The following is a 21,736-nucleotide window of genomic DNA, read 5'->3' on the forward strand; positions in this document are numbered from 1 at the left end:
AAGAATAAATATGTACATTTTCTATAAAAAGATGTATTTGATTTTGTTCACTTTGAAATCATTTTAGTGTAGAAAACATGGCTGTTCAGTAATTGATGCCAGTGTGGTTTGCAATCAGGTTTGTGAATTTGCAAAGAAATCTTGTGGTCATTCACCCATGGTGTAAATAGAGACCGTATACCTTCAAGATAGCAAAATGGAATTGAAACAATGTTGACCAGATATCAAGCAAAACCGTTGAAACGACATTGATCTCCAACATTGATTTGGTATTGATCTTGCTCATTGTTTAGGCCAATGATTCAACACTGAAAAATCGACCATGTCCAACATTGAATCAATGTTGATTCAACTCTGAAGTTCTGCGCTTGCCCATGGTTGAATAATGATTGATCTAGTGTTGAAGTATTGCAAAGGTTTTAATGTTGAAACAATGTTGAATCAATGATTGTGTAATAATTGATTTAACATTGAAACTATGTCAAATCAGGCTTTTTTTTACAGCATACATTTAAATGCAATACAGCCTAATTTAAATGCAATACAGCCTGATTTAAATGCAATACTACAATAATAAATTAAAAATATATACATTTATTAATACAATGTACAATACAATAACACTAATCTTGACATACAAAAACACAATAACAATTTTGGGCTTGTCTCCAAAAAACAGCGTTTGTTGCATGTTTTTCTGGGGGCATCAACACAGCATCTGTCAGAATGTACAGCCACTAACACGTAGCTTTATCATGAACATAACAGAAATCAAATTTCTACCAGTCAGTGAACAACTTGTGAACTAATTAGTGAATAAATAAAAAATAAAAAAATACATTCACACACAGTGTTCTTAGTCTAACTTATTTGAGTCATGTCTGAGTAGCCAACCGTGTAACTACCTAACAGACCAGTCTAACTCACTGACCTAATTGAGTTATGAGTTATATCATTTATAGGATGCAGGTATCAACGGCATGAACTATTGCATCACTGCCAACTACACATAACAAAAAGTATAACTAAATTAATAGTAATCATGTATATACAAATCCAAAAATTCATACTGTCCTTAAAAAATAAAATTGAATGTTCCCACATGTGATCTTGAAGCACATGTTTGGACATGCCTTTTACATGTTGTTTTTTCCCACGGTGCAGCCGAGATCAGGAGCCAGATTCAGGTCAGGCAGTCAGTCATACATCTGTCGCTTGATGAGACTGAGTCCCACACAGTGAGCCCCACTTTTCACTGATTTACCCGCCGATTTACAGACATCCACGTCTTCTGCTGCCCTGCAAACCTTAAACCTGCAATAAGCAATTAGAGGAGGAAGATGAGACCCTGTAACCAATCCTGAAACTAACGTGTGCTACGTGGATATTTCTGTGAGACGTAATGATATAAAGAAATAGCCACACAGCAGCAGATGTGTTGCTGTTTTCACCTCTTTTCTAATGCCTGTTGTCAAAGCCAGCCCGAGTAATGGCGGGATCGATGAAGCGAGCGAGTAAATGTTTTCAACTAGTAAACTTCCTACCTGCCTCTTCACTTGTCATTGTGGGACATGTGACCTTCAGCAGGAGAAAAATCTGGCAAAGCGAGACTGGTAACTGGCGATATTTCTCCATAGGTACGTGCTGTGTGTGTTTACAAATGTGTTGCTGTTTCTGTCACCCTCTAGTGGTCAGAAAAAATCGCTAGTGTAGCTTTAACGGAAGGTAACGTTATTTTGAATGGATTAGAATGGATAGAACAGTCTTTCTCATTCAAATCAACGCTCCTGGATGATCGGCAGCGAGCAGTGGAAAACTGGCATCTTGCGCTATCTCTGTCGCTTTGCTGTCAGTGGGGAGGCTACTCAAGGATTTCTGGACCGATTGGGTTCAGTCCCTCTATATTACTGTTGATAAGTCGTCACATTTTATTCGTTTAACAATAGTATTGTAACATTACAAAGCTAACTCACTCACGCTGTGTGGCAGCTGGTGACACACTTTATGGCCTTAATAGCCAAACTTCCGTCACCATAGCAACTAACTGTAGATGCCATTTTTTGGTGTACCAGCCAAAATACCATAGAAAACAGTGGAAAGACCGTTCTATCCATTCAAATTCTGTGGTTATTACCTTGTGGTATTGAAGTATTGACGTGTATTTCCCAGACCCAAAGCGAGATTTGGGTACAACTTTGAATTTGGATATGGCCTCACGAGACTAAGAGACTGTAGGATTTTCTTTCGGTCCTTGTTGAGCTGCCATGTCTGGAATGGTTACGTAGACTGCTGATGGCCTGCAAGTTACTGCTCCTGCTGTTGTTACTTTTCACTGAAGTTGCGTTGGAGGCGTTCGGCTAGCTAGTAGAAGATCCATTCTACACTGCCTAGTTTCCTGAAAAAGTAATTTCATTTTACATTATATTGTTTTATTTAGGTTTTGCATATGGTTTGTTGGACTTCTTTGTTGTAGGCCAAGTGAGCTTAATCCTTTGTTGAGGATGTACTGCCTGGCTAAGTGTATGTTAGAGGTAGCGTTAGTTGATTTGTTTTGGTTCCATGACTTGCTAATACGCTCACAGCAGGCGAGAGTGTAACTAGCGCTAAGCTAGTTTTGACTCGTTGAGTATTAGAAGAACCTTTTAAGCACCACACTGGGTCCTTTAATCTGATTTACCTTTTTTTAAACATTTAACAAATCAGAGAGTCCTCAGAGTCATTACAGTTGAATATGGAAGCAGCACCGTAACCAAAGAGCCCTCCTTTTTCTGTAGAGGGGAGGAGGGAGGAGGGAGGGAAGAAGGACAGGATGTGTTGGGTAGTGGGACGATGGAGCGAAGGGTAAAGGTCCAGGGGGTTGAAGGGATGAGGGGGAATGAGAGAGGGGGAGATGGATGAGGTGGCTGGAGAGAGAGAGTGAGAGAGAGAGAGATGGAGGTAGAGGCAGAGGAGGGGGGGTTGAATGGCGGGTACAAGGCTTTATTTAGTGCATGCCTGCAGGTGTTGCCTAGTAACAGAGAGGAAACAGATCGAGGGAAGAGAGCTGGAGAGCACATCTCCCTTTATCTTTTTCACTCTTTCTCTTCGCTCCTGGCCTTAGCCTCTTCCAAAATCCCAATGCACGCACACACACAAACAAACAAAGACTCACTCACACTCACACACACACACACACACACACACACATTCACAAATACACATAGCAAAAGCTCGGCTTCTCATTAGCAGTCAGGATGGCGGCTGTCCTCCTGTCAGGAAGACGAGGAGAAAAGGAGGGCAAGGAGAGGCAGGAGAAGAGAGATGAATGAGGGAGGAGAGTAGCTGCGGAGGAGAGAAATGCAGTGAAATCCTCCTGTAAAAATATCAGCCAAGGTTGTTGCCATAGCATTCGCTGCTCCCATACACTTTCCCATCATTGCACTCTGTATAAGACCCAGAGTATGGCTGTGGCGAGCGAGTGCTCTGCAGTTTTGTATGCTTTCTCCTCCCTGGAGAACGATAGATTAGCACACATCCATTCAACATTATAGCTTTTGTCTCATTCTCACTCTGATTTGCATTTCCTATGCAGGATCATGCTGGAGAGCTGTTAAAATGAGCAAGTATGGCAGCTTAATAAACCAGCGGTGCGCTGTTGTATCATTCAGCCAATCAGGAGCATTTACAGCACTGATCAAGGTTAGATCGAGGGCACTCCGGGTGTGTGTGCATTGTGTGTGTGTGTGTGTGTGTGTGTGTGTCTGATCGACCCAGTTACCTGCAGCCTTGTTTAAAAATACAGAAGCTAACAGATCAGGGCAGGTGTAACACACACCTCATTCCACTCAGACACACACGTAACAGAGAGAGAGGAGAGAGAGAGAGAGGAGAGACAGAGAGAGAGACATTCCCATTCACATTGTGTCTGTTGTTTCTACACAAACACTAATAACTTCCATATAGACTACAGATGATATGTGTGGTGGTGGAAGAACCGAATACACAGCAACACAGATCCTCCACTGTCCAGGCACTGAGACACACACACACACACACACACACACACACACACACACACACAGATACAACAGGAAGAATGTAAAAATGTTGATCCTTTATCTTGATGCTTTGGCAATATTGTTCTTCAATTTAATTCTAATAAAGCACATGAATTGAATTGAGAGAGAGACTGAGAGACAGACAGATAGTGGATCAAATGGCATCACTGATGTGGCTGATGATCCAAGGATGTGTCCAATACCTGGATTACTAATGAACGTGTATGTCGAGTATCTGTGTTGGCTTCTGTGTATTCTCTCTATGCAAAAGGCTGTATCCTCTATACCGGTGAAAATCCAGTCCGGTGTTTACAGCGCTGCGACTGTGACTGTGTGAGCGCTGTCTACTGCTCATGCTCATGCATGCATGTCTTGGTGGCAGAGGGAGGGGTGTGCTTTGCATTTCAACATCCTATCCCTCGCTCCCAGCGTCTGCACAGGCTTTTCTCTCTTCCTATTCTTTGATTTTTCCCCCGCACGCTTGCAGTCTGCATTCTCTCTCCCTGTCTAGTTCTATCAGTGCGGGAGTCTCTTTTGGGACGGGGAGAGGAGCGGGATCACCTTGAAGGAAGATCTTTAATGCACCGAGGAGACACAAGTCCTTTTATCTGGTTTGATGTAACTCACACACATATGTACACATTTACACACATGCACGTCAAGGTCAGGGTCATTTGTTTCCATTTCAATCAGTTCAGAAAGTGGATTAAAATCCCCCCAAAATTGGAACTTTATTGAATTTGTAAGGTTCATGCATCCTAACTTGAATTAACTAATTTAGAATGAATGCTGTATCGGTTGCCAGTGAATTGATTGTATTAAAAGTGAATCGACCCCAACCCTGGTGCACATGCGCGTACACATGCACATAACAGTACACACTCAAAAGGCATGGAGAGAGTCCAATTAATCCACACCTAAAAAGCCGTCTGGCGTCACGGAGAGCTGGCTTCTCCTGAAAGCACTGGAAAAGGGTCTAAAAATACATTTTTCCCACATGCACTGTGCCATATAAAATATTTATAGTGAGCCCCAGTCTGCGAAGAATGGCAAAGACGCTGCTGAGAGAGAGAAAGAGAGAGAGAGAGAGAGAGAGAGAGAGAGTGTCTAGCTGCCACAGCTTGCTGTTCCCTCCAGCACACAGTGCCAAAGCTTACATAACAGCACACTGCAGTTTGAAAGAGAAGAGAGAGTACAGGAGCTTCACACTCTCTATCTGTACTTAACACACACACACACACACACACACACACACATACACACACACATACAGAGAGTGAAAGAGAAAGAGAGGATGAGAGAGAGAGGACTGAGTGTATGGTGTGTTCTTTCTCCAGGATCTATATTTATCACCTCTTTTTATACTTTACAACTATCAGCTCATACGCACATTCTGATTTTGCCAGTTTTTTGAGTTGTTGAGGTGTAGCATAGCATTATAGGTATTCATTAAAGAAATGTAAGGAAAGATATCCAAATTGTTTGATTTGGACTGCATTAATATTGCAGAGAGAGTCAAATGGTTGATGTTAGCTACGTTAAGTAATGGAAGGCTGTTCATATGACAAAAAAACTACCAAGACAGCAAAGGGAAGGCTAGCTTTGCTATGCATGTAGTTAACTAACTGTTAGCGAGCTAGCTAGTGTTAGCTGCCCAGCAAACATTCATGTTGAATAGTTGATACAGCTGGACCAACTTTGAAAACCTGTGTAAATGACGCCAAAATGAAAGTTGAGACGACATCCGTAGTCGTGTAGCTGCTACCTCAGTTCAAAAGAATTTTAAAAGCTGTTTTAATATGATCATATTGTGAGAATTTTGTGCACATTTGGGTCGGCTTGGCTGCCTCTGTCTTGTTAATCAATCTAGGAATTCAAAGTAGCTAGCCAGCTAGTTGCTAGCTGACAGACTACTTAGCTAATGAACACTAAGCAGCTGAGCTAACTGAGTCCTGGTTGAGTTAGGTACTTTCATAATGATTACAGACACTCTGGCTGGAGGAGTTTTTGGCTCCATCACGGCATAAAAATGTGGAGTTGAGTCCAGCAGCGACTTGGCAAAATGAAGACATGCAGCTAGGCTACTACATCATCCAGAGTCTGATATAGCAAACAACAACCATTCTTCTAATGTGTTTGATGGGTCTGCCTTCCATTAATCAAAATAGACTGAACAAACCCTACTTTTATGACTTGTTATGGAGCCACATTCATTTTTAATGCCCCCCCACCCCCACCCACACCCACACACACACACACACACACTCACAGTCCCTAACACACAATACATGCATGATCATGTGTCCAAATCCTCCCACACACGTGCACACAGCCCATCCATCCTATCCATATACTGTATGTATCAAGAGGGAAAACAAATTCATTATTTAACACCATATTTCCAAGCGAGATGCTAGTATACTGGGTATAGATGCATAATGTATATAGACTATAGAATGAAATCACATCTCTATCTGGGATCCCTCTCTCTTCACAGTTAGGCCTCGGGACTCTTCATCTCATTCATGTACTATAGCAACGGCATCACTTATGCACATACTATTTTTTTGTTATTATTTCTTATCTAGTGAGGACAGATATTCTTCAGCTATTCCTACACAGGCTGAAACCTCTATATGGTTTTCCAAGACAGTGTCATATAGTCCTGTGGCATGATCAACAGATTAATATATCATCCGTTATTCATATATCATCAATGCAAGTATTTCATGCATTTTGAAAGACGGCTATACGCGTCGTGGAGTGACTTTTGTATGGAGAGGGAGGGGGATCAATAATTCAACAGTGGCTTTTTAATGGCTTCTCCCCCGGGGGTTTCTGGGCCACTGGTTTTTCTTCTGTGACCCTTTTACGGCCTCTCACCGCCTCTCGTGATTCTCTTGACATTAACTCCGTCATCTATAGAACGGCGGAAGTGTTTCCGAGTGTGTGAGAGGGTTTTGCGTGGGCGAGCGTGTGTCTACGAGTGTGTGTGTGTGAGCATCCTCGGCCCAGCTCTCGCCACGTTCCGGGCATTCTGGGAAATCTCCCCGGCGCTGCACGTCCGCGAGGATGGAGCCAAGGAAACGGGAGACTCACAAATCACATCTGATCTAATGAAGTTAATACAATTCAGATGGAGAGGAGCGGCTCGCTCTCTCCTCTCTGTGCTGCTTGACCTTATCTTGCCATCTTGTTGCCTCCCTCTTTTCAAAATCCCCCTCTTTAGTTATAACTGAGGATCAGAATTCCACTACATTCTCCAGTTGGTGATCATCATCAGGCAAACAACCACTATTAACCACTAAACTCCGCAAATAAAACGGTGGGAAGACTTGAGTTTAGGAGGATTTACCCTCCACTACATCCATAATCCTGAATAAAACAATGGCGTGGGCCAAATAAAACAGCTTATCACTGTTTTCTCACCCGCATTAAAATCTCATCCCAAGTAAGCATCGCCCCCACGAAAATGAAAACAGGTGGCATATGCCGGCATCAGACGGATTGCCGTGGCACTATTTTCTCACGCCGCGCGCGCTTTTACAAATCACGTAAACGGCTTACTCAAGAGGGGGGGTTTGTCGCTTTTTTGGAATAAAAGCAATAACCTGAATACATAAACGCAGTCACGGTCACCCTCTTCTTGTCTCTTCTCCCGTCTCTCTCTGCATCCCGTGTGTTTTTTTTCTTCTCTCTCTCTCTGCCTGAGCCTCGCTGAGGTTGTTTTGCTTGTGTTTGTGTCAAGGTAACCTTCAGGGGATTGAATCGTGTTGTCTCACAATTGAATAATGAATGTTTTTGTCTATCGCTTCCACTCGAATCCCGAGCAGGAGAGTGCACACAAACACACTCGGGCGCACACCCACACATACGCACAGAAGTTGCTTTCTTGCATGTGTTGCCTAATCAGGAAATGAAGCTCATTTGCTTGCCCCGGCGTTCCTCGGAGTATTCAGTATGGTGTCATCAATATCTCTCTCGCTCTCTCTGATGCGCACACCGCTCTGTCTCTCTTGCTCCCTAATGAACGGCGGGGAAACGTCAACTAGACAAAAACAAGAGTGCTCTGGGATCAATTAATTGGGATATGTCAGTAATGATGATCGCAAATCGCGTCAGTACGTGTGTGAGGGCGGGCGCGTGTTCGCACAGTTCAGCAGGCTCGGGTGTTAATGATAATTTGAGGGCCACTGCACTGTCTCTGCCATCAGCGCCTGCAGAGGAGGTGCTGACAGAGACTGGACCTTGACCTTAAAATGTGTGTCCATCCCAGGCCATTTCCCATGGTGTGTTAGGCTTTAATGCTGCAAGGTTATGGTAGTTCAGGATTTGGACATATGCAGGAGTATTCAAAATGTCAAGAGAGGCAGCTATACAATGCATACACTGCAAAAAATGTCCATCTTAACGAATAATTTAGTCTAGTGAATCTTACAACCTTACTTTCCTTGAATCAACTGGAAAAAAACAGACAATGGGGTGAGAGAATTCCTTGTTTCCAATGCAAAACAACTTATTTCAATACTTATATTGAATTAATTGACTTTATCTTGACTATTATATATATCGAAATTCAATATATCGCGATACAAATATGTGACAATATGTATCGTGGGGCAGAAAAATGAATTGCGATATTAGCTACATTGTGTTCTGCTGTAGTAATCACAAATGAGACGGCTTGACTATCTCAAGCTCTCCATCTAAACTATATTAATTGCACGTAATGACATTTTTAATCATTTTTCAATGCCATTGCTAGACAGATTTTTGGCTGAGAGATAAACATCATTCTGCACAGTCATACTTTGTTATCGTAGTTCTATCGAATCGTGAACCCCATATTGGGTATTGAATCGTATCGCGAGATAAGCATAAGCATCCCTATTATATACTATACTATACTATACTTTACTATTATATATTATATTGACATTGACTATTATCTTATCATTCCACTAGTATCTACATAATGTCAGTTAATTTCAATGTGATTGAAACCAGATGATTTGCATTGGAAGCAAGTGAAATTATCTCACTCCATTGTCACACTTTTTTTTACACTTGTTTCATGAAAAACAGGATTTTAAGACTCAACACTAGACTTGTGAATGACAAGTGACTCGCTAAGATGGACGTTTCCTGCTGTGAAAATGCATGACATACTCCAGCTGCCTTTTTTTGCAGTGTACCTGTATTTAACCTTGGCGACACAACCGCTTGGATGTTATGTTCGGCTGAAGTTCATCTGTAATCTCTCCCCATGACCCGGGCACACTCTCTCTCTCTTCAGCACACCCGCTTACACACACACAGCTGGTGCCAGTGGCGCCGTGTCAGATTAGGACGACCACTCCGTGCACAACAAGGGAACACCGCGTTCCCGTGAAGCTGAAGGACTTCTGATAAAAGCTCAGGAGTAGAGGAGGGAGGATTACAGACTGTTCTGGCTGAGGATGTTTGCAACAACGTCTCATTGAGCACGACTGCAGCAAATGAAAGTAGGACAATGCAGGGGCCAGGAAAAGGACAAACCAGTCTGAAGTGGGTCATTAAAATGTATGTAAGTGCAGGAGGGACGGCTGCAGAGAGTGAGGATGCCAGGTGTGCGAATAGGAAACAAACCACAAGTCCAATCAGCAGAGTTTGAATAAGCTGTAACTTTTATTGCACATTCCTGTTTGGTCTTGCAACGACCTTTCACCTTTTGAACTTCATGACCTCGGTCTGGACCAAACGCTCAAGTCAGGAGTTGGGATGAAGTCGCCCGGAGATGCTGATCACAGGTCAGATGTGCGCGTTCCCTCATAACTGGGATTAGAAGTGAAGTATAGGGAGGTCATGCTGACCCTAGATCAGCGCCCCGGGGGTGAACTTCAGTCCGGATCTTTGTGTTGACTGCATTATCCATAAGCCAAATCGCCGTCTAGACCAGGACCAATGGGGAAGGGACAGCGGTGACATCACGGAGGGGACTAGGAAGTATTTTAGGGAGCTAGGGAATTCACTTAATTCCACTGAGATGCACTCCATGTCAGCTCCCAATGAAGGAAATACTCCCTTGATAATCTTGAGGCTTTGCAACACTCTGTCCTTCTTTAGTCCCTGAAATCCCCCCCAAATAAACACACCTTCCCCCCATCACATCAAATGCAAAGGCTATCATTCTCCGTAAGGATTTTTTTTTTTTCTTCTCGTTTTCTTGTGACAATACCTGCGACATGCTTCAAATCTTCATTTTGGCAAACCACAAATAAATTAAAACACAAACATTCATATAACACAATGTGACATTTTTTTTTTAGGACGCGTCGAAAGAAAAAAAATACATACAGAACCCAAAAAAAAAAGAACAAGAGAAGAGAAGCATTTGCTGTTTTGTTTTTTCCCCCATATTTTTTTCTTGCTTTTCTTGAAAAAAAGATATAGCTAGCTACCAATCACTTATCACATGCAGATATAATACAACATAATCAATTCACCCAGTTAGTGTCTGCAAACTACCGATCTAAACTATATCACAAAATTATTCTCTTGAAACCAGCAAACACTCAGCTTTGAGATATTTTGTCTTAATAATAATTCATTTTACAGTTTTCTCCGCTCTCAAGCCAAGAGAACACTATACGATCGACCCTGAAATGACTAGCCAAATTGAAAGAGGACTAACACGCTTTCACTTCGTACATGATCACATACCAGATGGTGTGTTTTTTGTATATTTTTTTTTTTCTTCTCTTTTTTCACCGTGGGAGCGTAACGCACATATCTGACACACTCGCGCACACATGCACTCGCACACAGGCAGACATTTATTATCGTCCCGGAACGCAAATCCGTCCGGCTTGGCGGTTTTAACGTCCCGCTCCAGGATTACGGCTGGGCTGCTGAGAGCTGTCCGGCATTGAGCTGCCCCTATCCCAAACTCCCTCCTTCCCCCTCCCCCCCGCCTGCCTACCCCTCTAACCCCCCCTCCCCACCCGACGGGGCAGGAAAAGGGGGGGGGGGGGGGGGGGACTGACAAATGTCAGAGCCGGGCGGGAGGTTTGACATCCTCCATCCTTCTCCCCTCGCTGCTCCCCTCTAATGACGCTCGGCTGAAATGTCAGGCCAATTAGCAGCTTTTCCCTCTGACATTTAACTGGCAGATAGCAAAACAAACACATGAGGAACACGCCGGACGGGACGGATACTCTGCGGCCAGTAGGGGCCCGATTGATCGATGCTGATGCTTGTGTTACTGTAACGCCGAGGCTAGCCTTAACAGTAAATGATAGATATTCACGCCTTCCTTGCATAAAGAGCGAAAGTACGGCTGTGTGTGTGTCTGTAATCACAGCGGGCGCGGCGAATACTATCTGTCTTCGGCCATTTTGCGAGCCACCTGACATTTTCAAGGAGCGGCCGGTAGCGATCAAAGCTCCCACACTTCCCTCTCCCTCTTCTTCTTCGTCTCCCTCCCTATCGCCATCCCTCTCTCCCTCTCTCTCTCTCTCTAAGCAGACATCAATCAGGAAGGTACTGAAGCGGAGCCTCGCGCACTCGTTTAAAGCGCCACTCCATCCGCGGCGGCGCTCTCCCTTCTGTCTGTCTTCATTTCTGCTGGGTGTGAGGCCGCAGGTGTAACGCGCAAGTGTGTGTTGTGTATGTGTGTGTGTGTGTGTTTGGAGCACAGCTAAACGTCCAAAGCATCTATTCTATCATTCTTTAGTTCTTTAATGGTTCGGAGAGAGGCGAGCGTGACAGACTATGTGCACACAGATAGTCGCTCACAACCACGCGCATATATAATAATAATAACAATAATAATAATAATAATAATAATAATCAGGACGTGACATAGACAGTGCAACAAGACAGCAAAGTGTAATCTAGCATAAAACAGCACTCCCTTTAGGCCTTAGTCCTCATTCACAGTAAATCATATTTTTCTCTGTTTAAAGGGTCGTCTCCCTCACTCTCTCACACACACACATACACTCACTCAACACCACGCACACACACACTGAGGCCTGGCCATCAGCTGTACCATCTGGTATCTAAATCATGGGAATTACAAGTCTTCTTCCTCTCCTACACACACATGATAATATGAGAGGAGAGAAAGAGAGAGAGAGAGCAAGAGAGGTGATTGACTGTCATTCTATTTATCATACATAGTCTCTGCATAAAGCAACGTGTGACGTTTTTTTTTTTCTCCATTAGAAATCAATATCCATCTACGCAACAGTGAGCTCTAAATTTAGCCACGAGAGAGACGGAGAGAAAAAAAATAACAGAGAGAGAGAGAGAGAGAAACAAAGTGAGCGAGCCAGCTAGAGAAAGAGAAAGAGAGAGAGAGAGAGAGCACAGCTCCACGTAAAATTACAATCTTCATGTTGCATTGAACTGTGAACAACGGCACAGTCGAAAAGAAAGGGGGAACGAAAGAGTGAATGAGCGAGTATAAACGCCAGTGCGCTGCCCGTCTATTAAACATTAACAGCTTCATTTATATGTAAATGACCCGACAGCCAGAGAGAGACGATGGAAAGTAATGCCAGTTCAGTGCTATGTCGTCAGCATATATAGAGAGAAAACGGGGAGGGGAGGGCAGGGGAGAGAGGGAGAGGGGGAGGACGGGACGGCGAGGAAGGGCAACGGGGACGGAGGAGAGGGGGGAACGAGTCTCTTCTTCATTCAGTAGTCTTTCACATGGGTGGCAGCGAAGTCCGCGCCGTCCGCTTTGTCCCGTCGCGCGTGCACGGGTGTGCGTTGGGAAAAAACAGAAACCAAAAAAAAAACAAAAAAAACAATCCACCGATAGTAACGCACACTCCGACGCACACAAACACACACTCCCAGTGGATGTCCAAGAGAGTGAGTCACTACTCAGTTCACTCACACACACACACGCGCATACACACACACACACGCACACACCTCCCCTCTCTCTGGCCTCCCCCGACCGGGAGAAAGGAGAGATGAAGAGAGGGAGGGGAACGAAAGAGAACCAAAGTGTCGCTTTCTTGGAGGACGAGTGACGATGACAGCCGGGTGTCCGCTCTCCGAGAGTTTTGGTGGAGATGAGAAACGAACCCTCCCACCCCCCCACCTCAAAAAAAAAAAAAAAATCAAGAAAAAACACAAACTGGAGTGAAACAGAAGAAGGTGATGTCGGGAGATTGTTGAGTTAGCGTGGTGTGTCGTTTCGCGTGTCGGGGCTAGCTGGGTTTCTCCGGCTAGCGCGGGGTGGGGGCGGGGGAGCGGGGGCGAGGGCGGGCCGGGCCGGCGGACGGGGGCCCTCAGCCGTCGGACACGGGCGGGGACACCCAGCCGTACTTCTCGTGGGTCTTCACCAGGGACTTGAAGGTGGCCTCGGCTTCCTTGCGGCTGAAAGCCTTCTTGGACTTCCCTGCTTTCCTACAAATGCGCCCCTGTGGAGAGAAAGAGCCATAAGGTTACTGAAGCCATACTTCATTCTGTTTTTTTTTTATCAGGGTTCTTCCTGGGGTCCGCAAACATTCATACCTATGGGCAATCCACCTACTTTATGTTATGTTTTCACCCATGCTAGTCTGTCTGTCTGTCTGTCTGTCTGTCTGTCTGTCTGTCAGCAGGATATCTCAAAAACCTGTCAACGGATTTCCATGAAATCTGCTAGACAGATAGGCCGTGGGCCAAGGAACTGGGTGATCCGGATCTGGGATTTCTGCCATTAGACGATTATAATTTTTTTTTTAGCCCTAACTATGAAACTAACGGAGATAGAGAGTTGATTCCAAATCCTAAGGGTGTGTTTGCAGGGTCAAGAAATCACTTTAACTTAAAACGTAAGTGACAAGAACATTGTTGGGTGTAACAGCAGGCTGGAGAATTGTTCAGCGTTGGCAGAGCTTTGTGCTCTCCGATTGCCTTCTACTTTGTTGCAGGTCAAGATTGAGCCAAGTCATTAACATATCAATTTTGCTTTCAAGGCTACCTGAACGAAAAAGGTCGTTCTATATAAATCCAAAACATCTACACCAATAAATCACTGCCTGGATCTGGATACGCTTTGTTAGATACAAAGGAGCATGGCACTCTCTATGTCTAGAAGCTGGCGGATTATTATGGGAAAGTGCATGATTTCTCTATGACTCAAGACTTTTCAGACAACATATAGGAAGACAGAGATGGACACACAGCCCACACATGCAGACGGATGAACTGGATGGTGAATGCACAGCCACAAGGGAGATGTTGACACTGCAAGTGCTCTGAATGCTGGTTGGACCAACATTAGATCAATGTTTAAAAGACCGGGCGAGGCCTTTTAAGACGTCACGTTCGATCAGAAGTGAAAATGTACCTTCCAGTACACTGGGCAATAGGGAGATAAGTGAAGACAACAGCCAACCATAATAGTAAATGACGCCAACATTGTAAATATGACAGAAAAGTAAATATATGAGCAGATAGCGCTCTTGCGATCGGTGTGAAAAGCATCTCACCCAGAGCGCTGTGACATCTGAGGGAAGAGACATGTTCACCCGGCCAGCACCTTGATGCAACCCTCTCCTCTTCACGCACCGGGGCTAATAATAAAATGTGGGATGGCAAGGCAAAAAAAATAAAAAAAACGAGAAAAGAGGTGTGGGCGTCGCCTGTGACGACAAAGCTGCTTATTCCGTCGTTGGCAGCGGCGCTAAGTCTTCCCTGAAGAAAAGCGCGTGGGCGGATGAATAGGGAAAGAAAAACAACTGTCTTCGCATTCACGTCGGAACATTGAGACGCCGCCGCCATGACACAGAGCCGTGACAACGTGTGATGCATACGAGCGCGTCACTCGATCTTGAATTGCATCATTTCATATATATACAGTACTGTGCAAAAGTCTTAGGCCCCCTAGATTTTTTATATACATTTCTTAGAAGTCTTACATGTTTATTTGTTTTCTGCATTAGTGTGTCAGTAAAAGTCAGTAAACGTTTTGAAAGCATCTGACATATGCCTAAGACTTTTGCACAGTACTGTACATATATATATAAATAAATCACCTCATCTCTGAAACACTATTGGGAGGCCAGTTGCTCACAGAGAGAAGGTCAAGACAGACAGAGGCAGGAGGGCTGACTCATAAAGCAACAGTAAATCATTGTCCATTGGTCATACTTAGTAATGGATTACATGAAGTGCTTTTTTATGTAGCTTGCTGTATAGTTCAAAAGGGCAATCAGATGTTTATTCCTCACAGGGAGGAAAAAAAAGAGACAATTTGCACCAAAGAGACACATCAGCACTGCTGTGATTGCTTGACTGGACACGATGCCCGCTGCTCTGTAACATGCAGGATACTTCACTGTATTTGTTTTTACATGCTCTGTGTAATACAATGCACCAGTCTCCACCCTCCTCCTCCCCCCCACCAGAATTTTTTTCTTGGCAGGGCAAAATCGCCTCTGAAAACACTACGGCACTAAGGCTTTCGCCACTGAAACCAATACTAATGAAATTCTTGGAGTAGGGGAAAAGCTCCTCTGAACGCTGCAGTGCACTACAGAGAAATACCCTTATATTATTACACATCCATAGTCTGCACCTTAATGCTGCATTTAAGCCCTTCTGTCTCTGTGATCGGGCAAAAAAGGAAAAAACACTGAGTAAACTGCGCTTTTATCTTATTGCAGAGGACCCAGGAGTGAGCCTGTGTTATATAGTAGCACAATGTCCAATGCACAGAGCAACAATGACCATCTTCTCAGGTAATTTACTTCTGTAATGAGACCTAAGGTGCTATTTTTCTCAAAGTAAGTTCCGCCTATGGGGGCGAGATCATTTGAAATGAGCTGATTTGAATTGGAAACAAGTGAAATGATCTCACTTCCCCATTGGCAGAATGTTTCCCTTGAAAAATAGGATTTTAGGACTCCAAACTAGAGTTACTGGCTTGTTAAGGTGGACATGTGCACAGGACATTGTGCCACTATATAACACTGGTTCACTCCTGGGTCCTGTACAATAAGATAACAGCTCAGTTTATTCAGTGGTTTTGCCTGATCAACAGGAAAGAAGGGCCTCGGTGCAGGATTAAGGTGCAGACTACGGAGAAAAAAACAATATAAGGTATTTCTCTGTAGAGCTCCAACCCACCTAAAACAATTTCATTAGTATTGGTTTTAGTGGAGAGCCTCTGTGCCACAGTGTTTAATGCTGTTTCAGAAGCAATTTTTCACTTTTTCTTTTTTTTTTTTTAAATCAGATTTTAGGACTGCGATATGGACATTTTTTATTTTTTTTTGCAGTGCGTGCTTCTCAGATGAGGTGATAACATTGAATGATCTGGAGATTAGGGTTACAGTTTCCATTCCTGTAACAACATTGGCCTCATTTCACTGTGGGGCTTAGCAACACTCGCTCTCTCGTTCGGCCTCTCACGCTCTCTCTCTCTCCCCCTCTCTCTCTCTCTCCCTCTCTCTCTTTCAGACACACACATTTTGAAGAGCTTGTCCTGTTATCCTTCCCTCCATTTGCATCGATCTTAACGTCATTCACTGCAACAAATGTCCAACCTAATGAGTCGTTTAGTCTCACATTCAGTCTTAAAATCTTGCGTTGTCTTAAAACAAATGAAACATTCTGTCAACTGGGGTGACATAATTCCACTTTTTTCCAGTGCAGTTTCACCTGTTTGAGTAATTTCCCAGAAACAAGTGTCAATATCTTGAAACAACAACAAACAAGGCAAACATTAGAATCAAGAAAATTACACTTGATTTTAGAAGTTCTTGCGACAAATTGACTTGCATTGGAAACAAGTGAAACTATCTCCCCTCATAGGCAGATTTTTTCACTTGCTATAAGAAAAATAAGATTTTAAGACTTGATTAAATGACTTAAGATGGATTTTTTTTTTTTTTTTTTGCAGTGTTCCTTGGTAGTGTTCCTTTCTGTCCCTCTCTTCTGTTTGTGCAAATTAAAAGACACGCACCTCTCTTCTCCCCCACACTACTGATCCACGCTGACCTAAAATGGAAAATGAACTGATCGGGTGACACCTGTGCACAGCTGCTGAAACCCGCTCCGCCTCTGCCTGCGGTTAGACGACTGTCACGGAGGCGGCCATCTTTGAAAACAAACACCGGCGATGCGCTGGTGAGACGCCGGGATACGTCGTTCTTTTCAAATCACTAGCAACCTCATTATCTATGCATATCGTTGCATCTCGCCATATGGTTGCTGTCACCACCTCAAAATGGCTGCCGCTGCCTTGGATGGGGATTGTAATGGCAATCGGCCATTGTTAAAGAGGTGTGATTACCACAGTGATCGATGGCAGGGAGGTATGTGGCCTGCAGTGGAACATGGTGCTGTCATTAAAGGAATCGCTGTCGGCGTCATGTACTTGTTTATGAGCACAATAGCGGGCAATTTCTCATTGGCTTGTTCGCTATGGAGGGAGCATGGGACAGTGTGTGTGTGTGTGTGTGTGTTTAGGGAGATTAAGTGGACTCATGTACCTTGTTTGTCTACTCCCACAGTGAATACAGTGGTTGTGTGTGTTTGTGTGTGAGAGAGAGAGATACTCAACCTGAAATAGAATATGATAGAAAAACAGGGAGAAAGAGTGTGTGTGTGAGAGAGAGAGTGAGAGAGGGAGAGAGGGAGAGAGAGAGAGGTGGGGGGGGGGGAGAGAGACACACAAGTCCCCACAAAAGCCTGTGACGTCAGCATTAAAAGGGGAAACTGAGCATTAATCTGCGCCATTGTGCTCCCAGCCATCTACAAGAATGGCTCAGTATCGCACATCCAAAGATGGACAGAGAGAGAGACAGATAGAGAAATATGTGCTTGTGTGTTGTGTGTGTGAATGAGAAAGAGTGAGCAAACAAAAGAGGGTGTGTGTGTGTGTGTGTGTGTGTGTGTGTGTGTGTGCGCGCTGTGGTTCAGCTGAGCGAGCGCCCCGGGCCTATACAGTGCCATGTCAGTGTTTATCTATTCCAGCTAAGCGCTCGCTCGTTGAGAGGGACACACTCGTGTAAAGTGGCTGCTGGGTAATCGTGTGAATGGAGATCAGTCAATGGGCAGGGAAGGCCCCAGTGCATGTTGGGAAGCCGCTTTGGGGCCGGGGATTGCGTAAGGCAGACATGTGCTAAAGGGGTCAGGGTAAACAAACAGGGATCGATGGCACCGTCGTCATCATCCTCATCATATCGCTAAGGAGAAGCCTCCGGAACGCATTGGCTGCATCTTTAAAGGACAATACCGCTGTTTTTTAAGTTTGTGCCAATGGTGCAGATTGTCTCTTTACATTATTCCTGGCACTGTCTACACTCAGCTAGCATATTTGGATATATCAGGGCTACAAGGGCTTTCCTCCCTTCAGAAGAAGCCATTTGAAGATCCATAACGGCAAACATGAGGGCTTTTAGTGTGGTCAAAGTTTGCGTTTTATCCTTATTTCATTATGCTGAGTTGAGGAAATAATCCCTCAAAAACATTTCGCCTTACAGACTTTCTTGTCACATCCTCATCTTCTTATTTAGGGCGCCATTGTTAGCCGGGACAGCAGGTAATTTCAAGCTTGGTTTGACGCTGTAAAGTTTGTATTTTAAAAACGACGAAAAATGAGTAACTGTTAAAAAATCAATACAACATGAACATTGCAAAACGACAGGGGGAAATGAGAACTTGATGTAGCCGGTAGTAAATGGGCTCTAAGTCTAAATCACACCGCTATTGTGCTTTAAAGGGTTGACTGTAACTGTGTAAACGCTGCTGCACAGACTACAGATCAAGTGGTCAACTGGTTCCACACCTCAGAGAAGCCTAAGCCAAAATCAAAAGTGAGAAGATGCAACTGATGTGACTACAGCCTGTCTAAAAACCTGCCGGGGACATCTGTTTCCACAACTTTCACTGCTCTGCGAGGCTTAATTCACCGCCGCACACTGTAGATAACACTTGACAGGTTTTTCCAGCTGTCCCTTTTAAGTGACGGTCTGAAGAGCAGGAGTTAAAGGCCGGCTCTCGAGGCTGACGTGATCTCTGGGTGTTCCTGTTTCATGGCCATCAGACCACAGTGGAACCCTCTTCCTCTTAGAATCTGTGATAACACACAGACAGCCAAAGAGGTGTCATCGCCTCTAATCTAACTACCCTCTCATCTCGGCCCATGTGATTGTCAGTGTGTGTGTGTGTGTGTGTGTGTGTGTGTGTGTGCGCTCCGTCACATCTGCAGGCGAAGACTCAGGTCTGTTGACTTTCAGCTCACCACTTTGTCACCGCATGTATCCTCTCATTCTAAAAATAGCAGGAGCTTCTAAACAAGCCGGGGAACCGGTGCCCAAGGGCAAATAAATAGATTCTGTGTATAGATATACGGTATATAGATATACAGTACATAGATATAGGGCTGTGTGGTCTGTCATTTCATGATGCATGAGAGACGAGTAAATCACCCAGAAAATCAGGACACACATGCATGAGCACATACACACACACACACACACACACACACACAGAGGCATAATTAATCAATATTGTTTCCATTAGCAAACTGGAGAAGGAAGACACTGCACCATAATTAGGGAGCACTGCAGAGCTGCTAGCTCATCTCCTCAAGCTGCAAATCAAGATGAACACACACACACACACACACACACACACATTCGAGGGGTGATTTGAGGGGGGTGATATCGCCCCTGTAAGCACATTTTATATGTAGCCTATCCCTAAAAAACATAGAATTAGAGAATATATGTGGGGACTATGAAGCTATTCACCTTATCCCTTATTAGTTTAGAAAAATAACACACACACACACACACACACACACACACACACACACACACATACTCACAGACTATTTTTGCATGACCTCTCTTAGTAACAGATGCATAATGAAGGAATAATGTTCAGTTATATCATCAATGACAAAAAAGTACTTGGGCCGGGAGGGGGAGTTGGCGGGAGGGGGAGGGGGGGAAATCCAATGACAGTTTACATAAGGTATCCTGCCATAACACTGTCATAACACTGACGTCAAAGGACACAGGCTCAATGCCAAGAAAACAAGCAGATGCTGCTGGATGAAACGCCTGAACTATGAAATAGCCTAAAACTGTGCATGACAAAATACAACGACCCTTTTCTGGATGGACAAAAAAATAAATAAAAAAAAATGCTATTCTGGGTTTAAAACGACTCTAGCCTGGAGTGAGTTTGGAAATGCAACCATCGGAATGGCAGAGCTGCTACTGCCGCTGCTGCTGCAGTGCACTGTGAATGTGGAAAACAGATTTGACAGGATTACATAATGTAGTCAGTCTCAGTCACTGAGGACTGCTGGTAGGTAGGCTACCTGCTGACTTCATCTGTCCATCTGTCTGTCTCACTGCTCGAGCCATCACGCTTGTTGAATCATTGCTTTCCTCCATGTATTCAAAATATTTCATCTGGGTCGTATAGAAAAGTCCACAGATTGTGAAACTGCATGATAGTCCCTATACACAGGGAGTTTGTCATTTGCTGGCAGCCACTGTTATCAGACGATGCTGATTTATGGAGGCGATACAGGGAAAGCAAGCGGGGACTGCGGAGAAGAGCTGGCATCAAGGAGATACTGAGTGTTGCATTGCATGAAATGGCCGCCGTAATGTCACATAAAGATTAATAATATCCGAGATCATGAGGTTGCCCATAGAAGAGAGGATGAGGAAACCACGGGCCTCCGATATTACAGTTGGACACTTATGACTGGTCAGAGCTGGACAAACGTTAACTATACCTACACTGCAAAAAACACCATTCCGTTTTATTTTCCTTTAAAATAGTGAAACATTCTCCTAATCTCACCTGTTTCCTATGCAGTTACACTTGTTCCAATAGGTTTTTTTCAGAAACAACAGTATATTGAGAATCGTGGCCGAATAAGACAGATCCCTCCAGCGGTGCCAAGAAAATGACACTTGGTTCAAGAAATTGCTAGAAACAAGTCAATTTGCATTGGAAACAAGTGCAAATATCTCAACCCTATTGCCATATTTTTCAGCTATTTGAAGAAAAAATGCGATTCTAGGACTCCATACTGAACTAAAAGCCTTGTTGAGATGGATATTATTTTGCAGTGCATGCGTAAAATCAGTTTTACGCGTTAATTACGCATGGCGCATGGATGCCTCAATGCCATTGCTCACATGCAGTGCGTGTCATGGTTCCAAAAAAAATTCACTGGAGGTGATTAACATGCTGTATGATTCATGAAGATGATATTCAACACATACACACACACACACACACACACACACACACACACACACACACACACACACACACACACACACTTCCCTCACCTGTCCTTTTACTAGGCTGGCTGCAAACTGCCTCATGACCGCCTCCACCGTGTAGGCGCTGGACCATCCGCGGGGGGTCAACAGCTCCATGCATATGGCCCCGCCGTCCAGCACGTAGCCGTTCTCCAACCGGGGCGTCAGGACGCGCATGAACGGCGGCGAGAAGGGGAAATTGTCGGGGAAGGAGACGTTGAGCAGTATGAACTCGGTGCTCGTCTCCTTCATGTCCTGCCACAGCGCCGAGTCCTTGTCCACCTGGTGCAGCTTGACGTTCCAGTCGTACAGGTTGTCCTCCACCAGCTCCACCGTGATGAAGTTGTCCCCTAACCTCCGGATCTCTTGCAGCTCCTTCATCAGCCTCCGCGTCCGCACCTGGGTGCAGTG

At 44.3% G+C, this 21,736-nt stretch overlaps 1 protein-coding gene across 1 annotated transcript; it reads right to left on the reverse strand.

Moving 5' to 3' along the window:
* Positions 1-13,324: 13,324 nt before the first annotated feature.
* LOC139665862 (ubiquitin-conjugating enzyme E2Q-like protein 1) lies at positions 13,325-21,736 on the reverse strand. The gene is made up of 2 exons (XM_071544868.1): positions 21,353-21,736; positions 13,325-13,456 (listed from the first exon to the last, which is right to left on the reverse strand). The coding sequence occupies exons 1-2, from the start codon at positions 21,704-21,706 to the stop codon at positions 13,325-13,327; spliced, it is 486 nt and encodes a 161-aa protein (XP_071400969.1). The 5' UTR covers positions 21,707-21,736.

Source organism: Centroberyx affinis, unplaced genomic scaffold, assembly GCF_046629955.1.
Source record: "Centroberyx affinis isolate AG114_WGS23_722 - 3 ecotype Tasmania unplaced genomic scaffold, CSIRO-AGI_Caff_v1 ptg004712l_1, whole genome shotgun sequence".
Taxonomy (NCBI): domain Eukaryota; kingdom Metazoa; phylum Chordata; class Actinopteri; order Beryciformes; family Berycidae; genus Centroberyx; species Centroberyx affinis.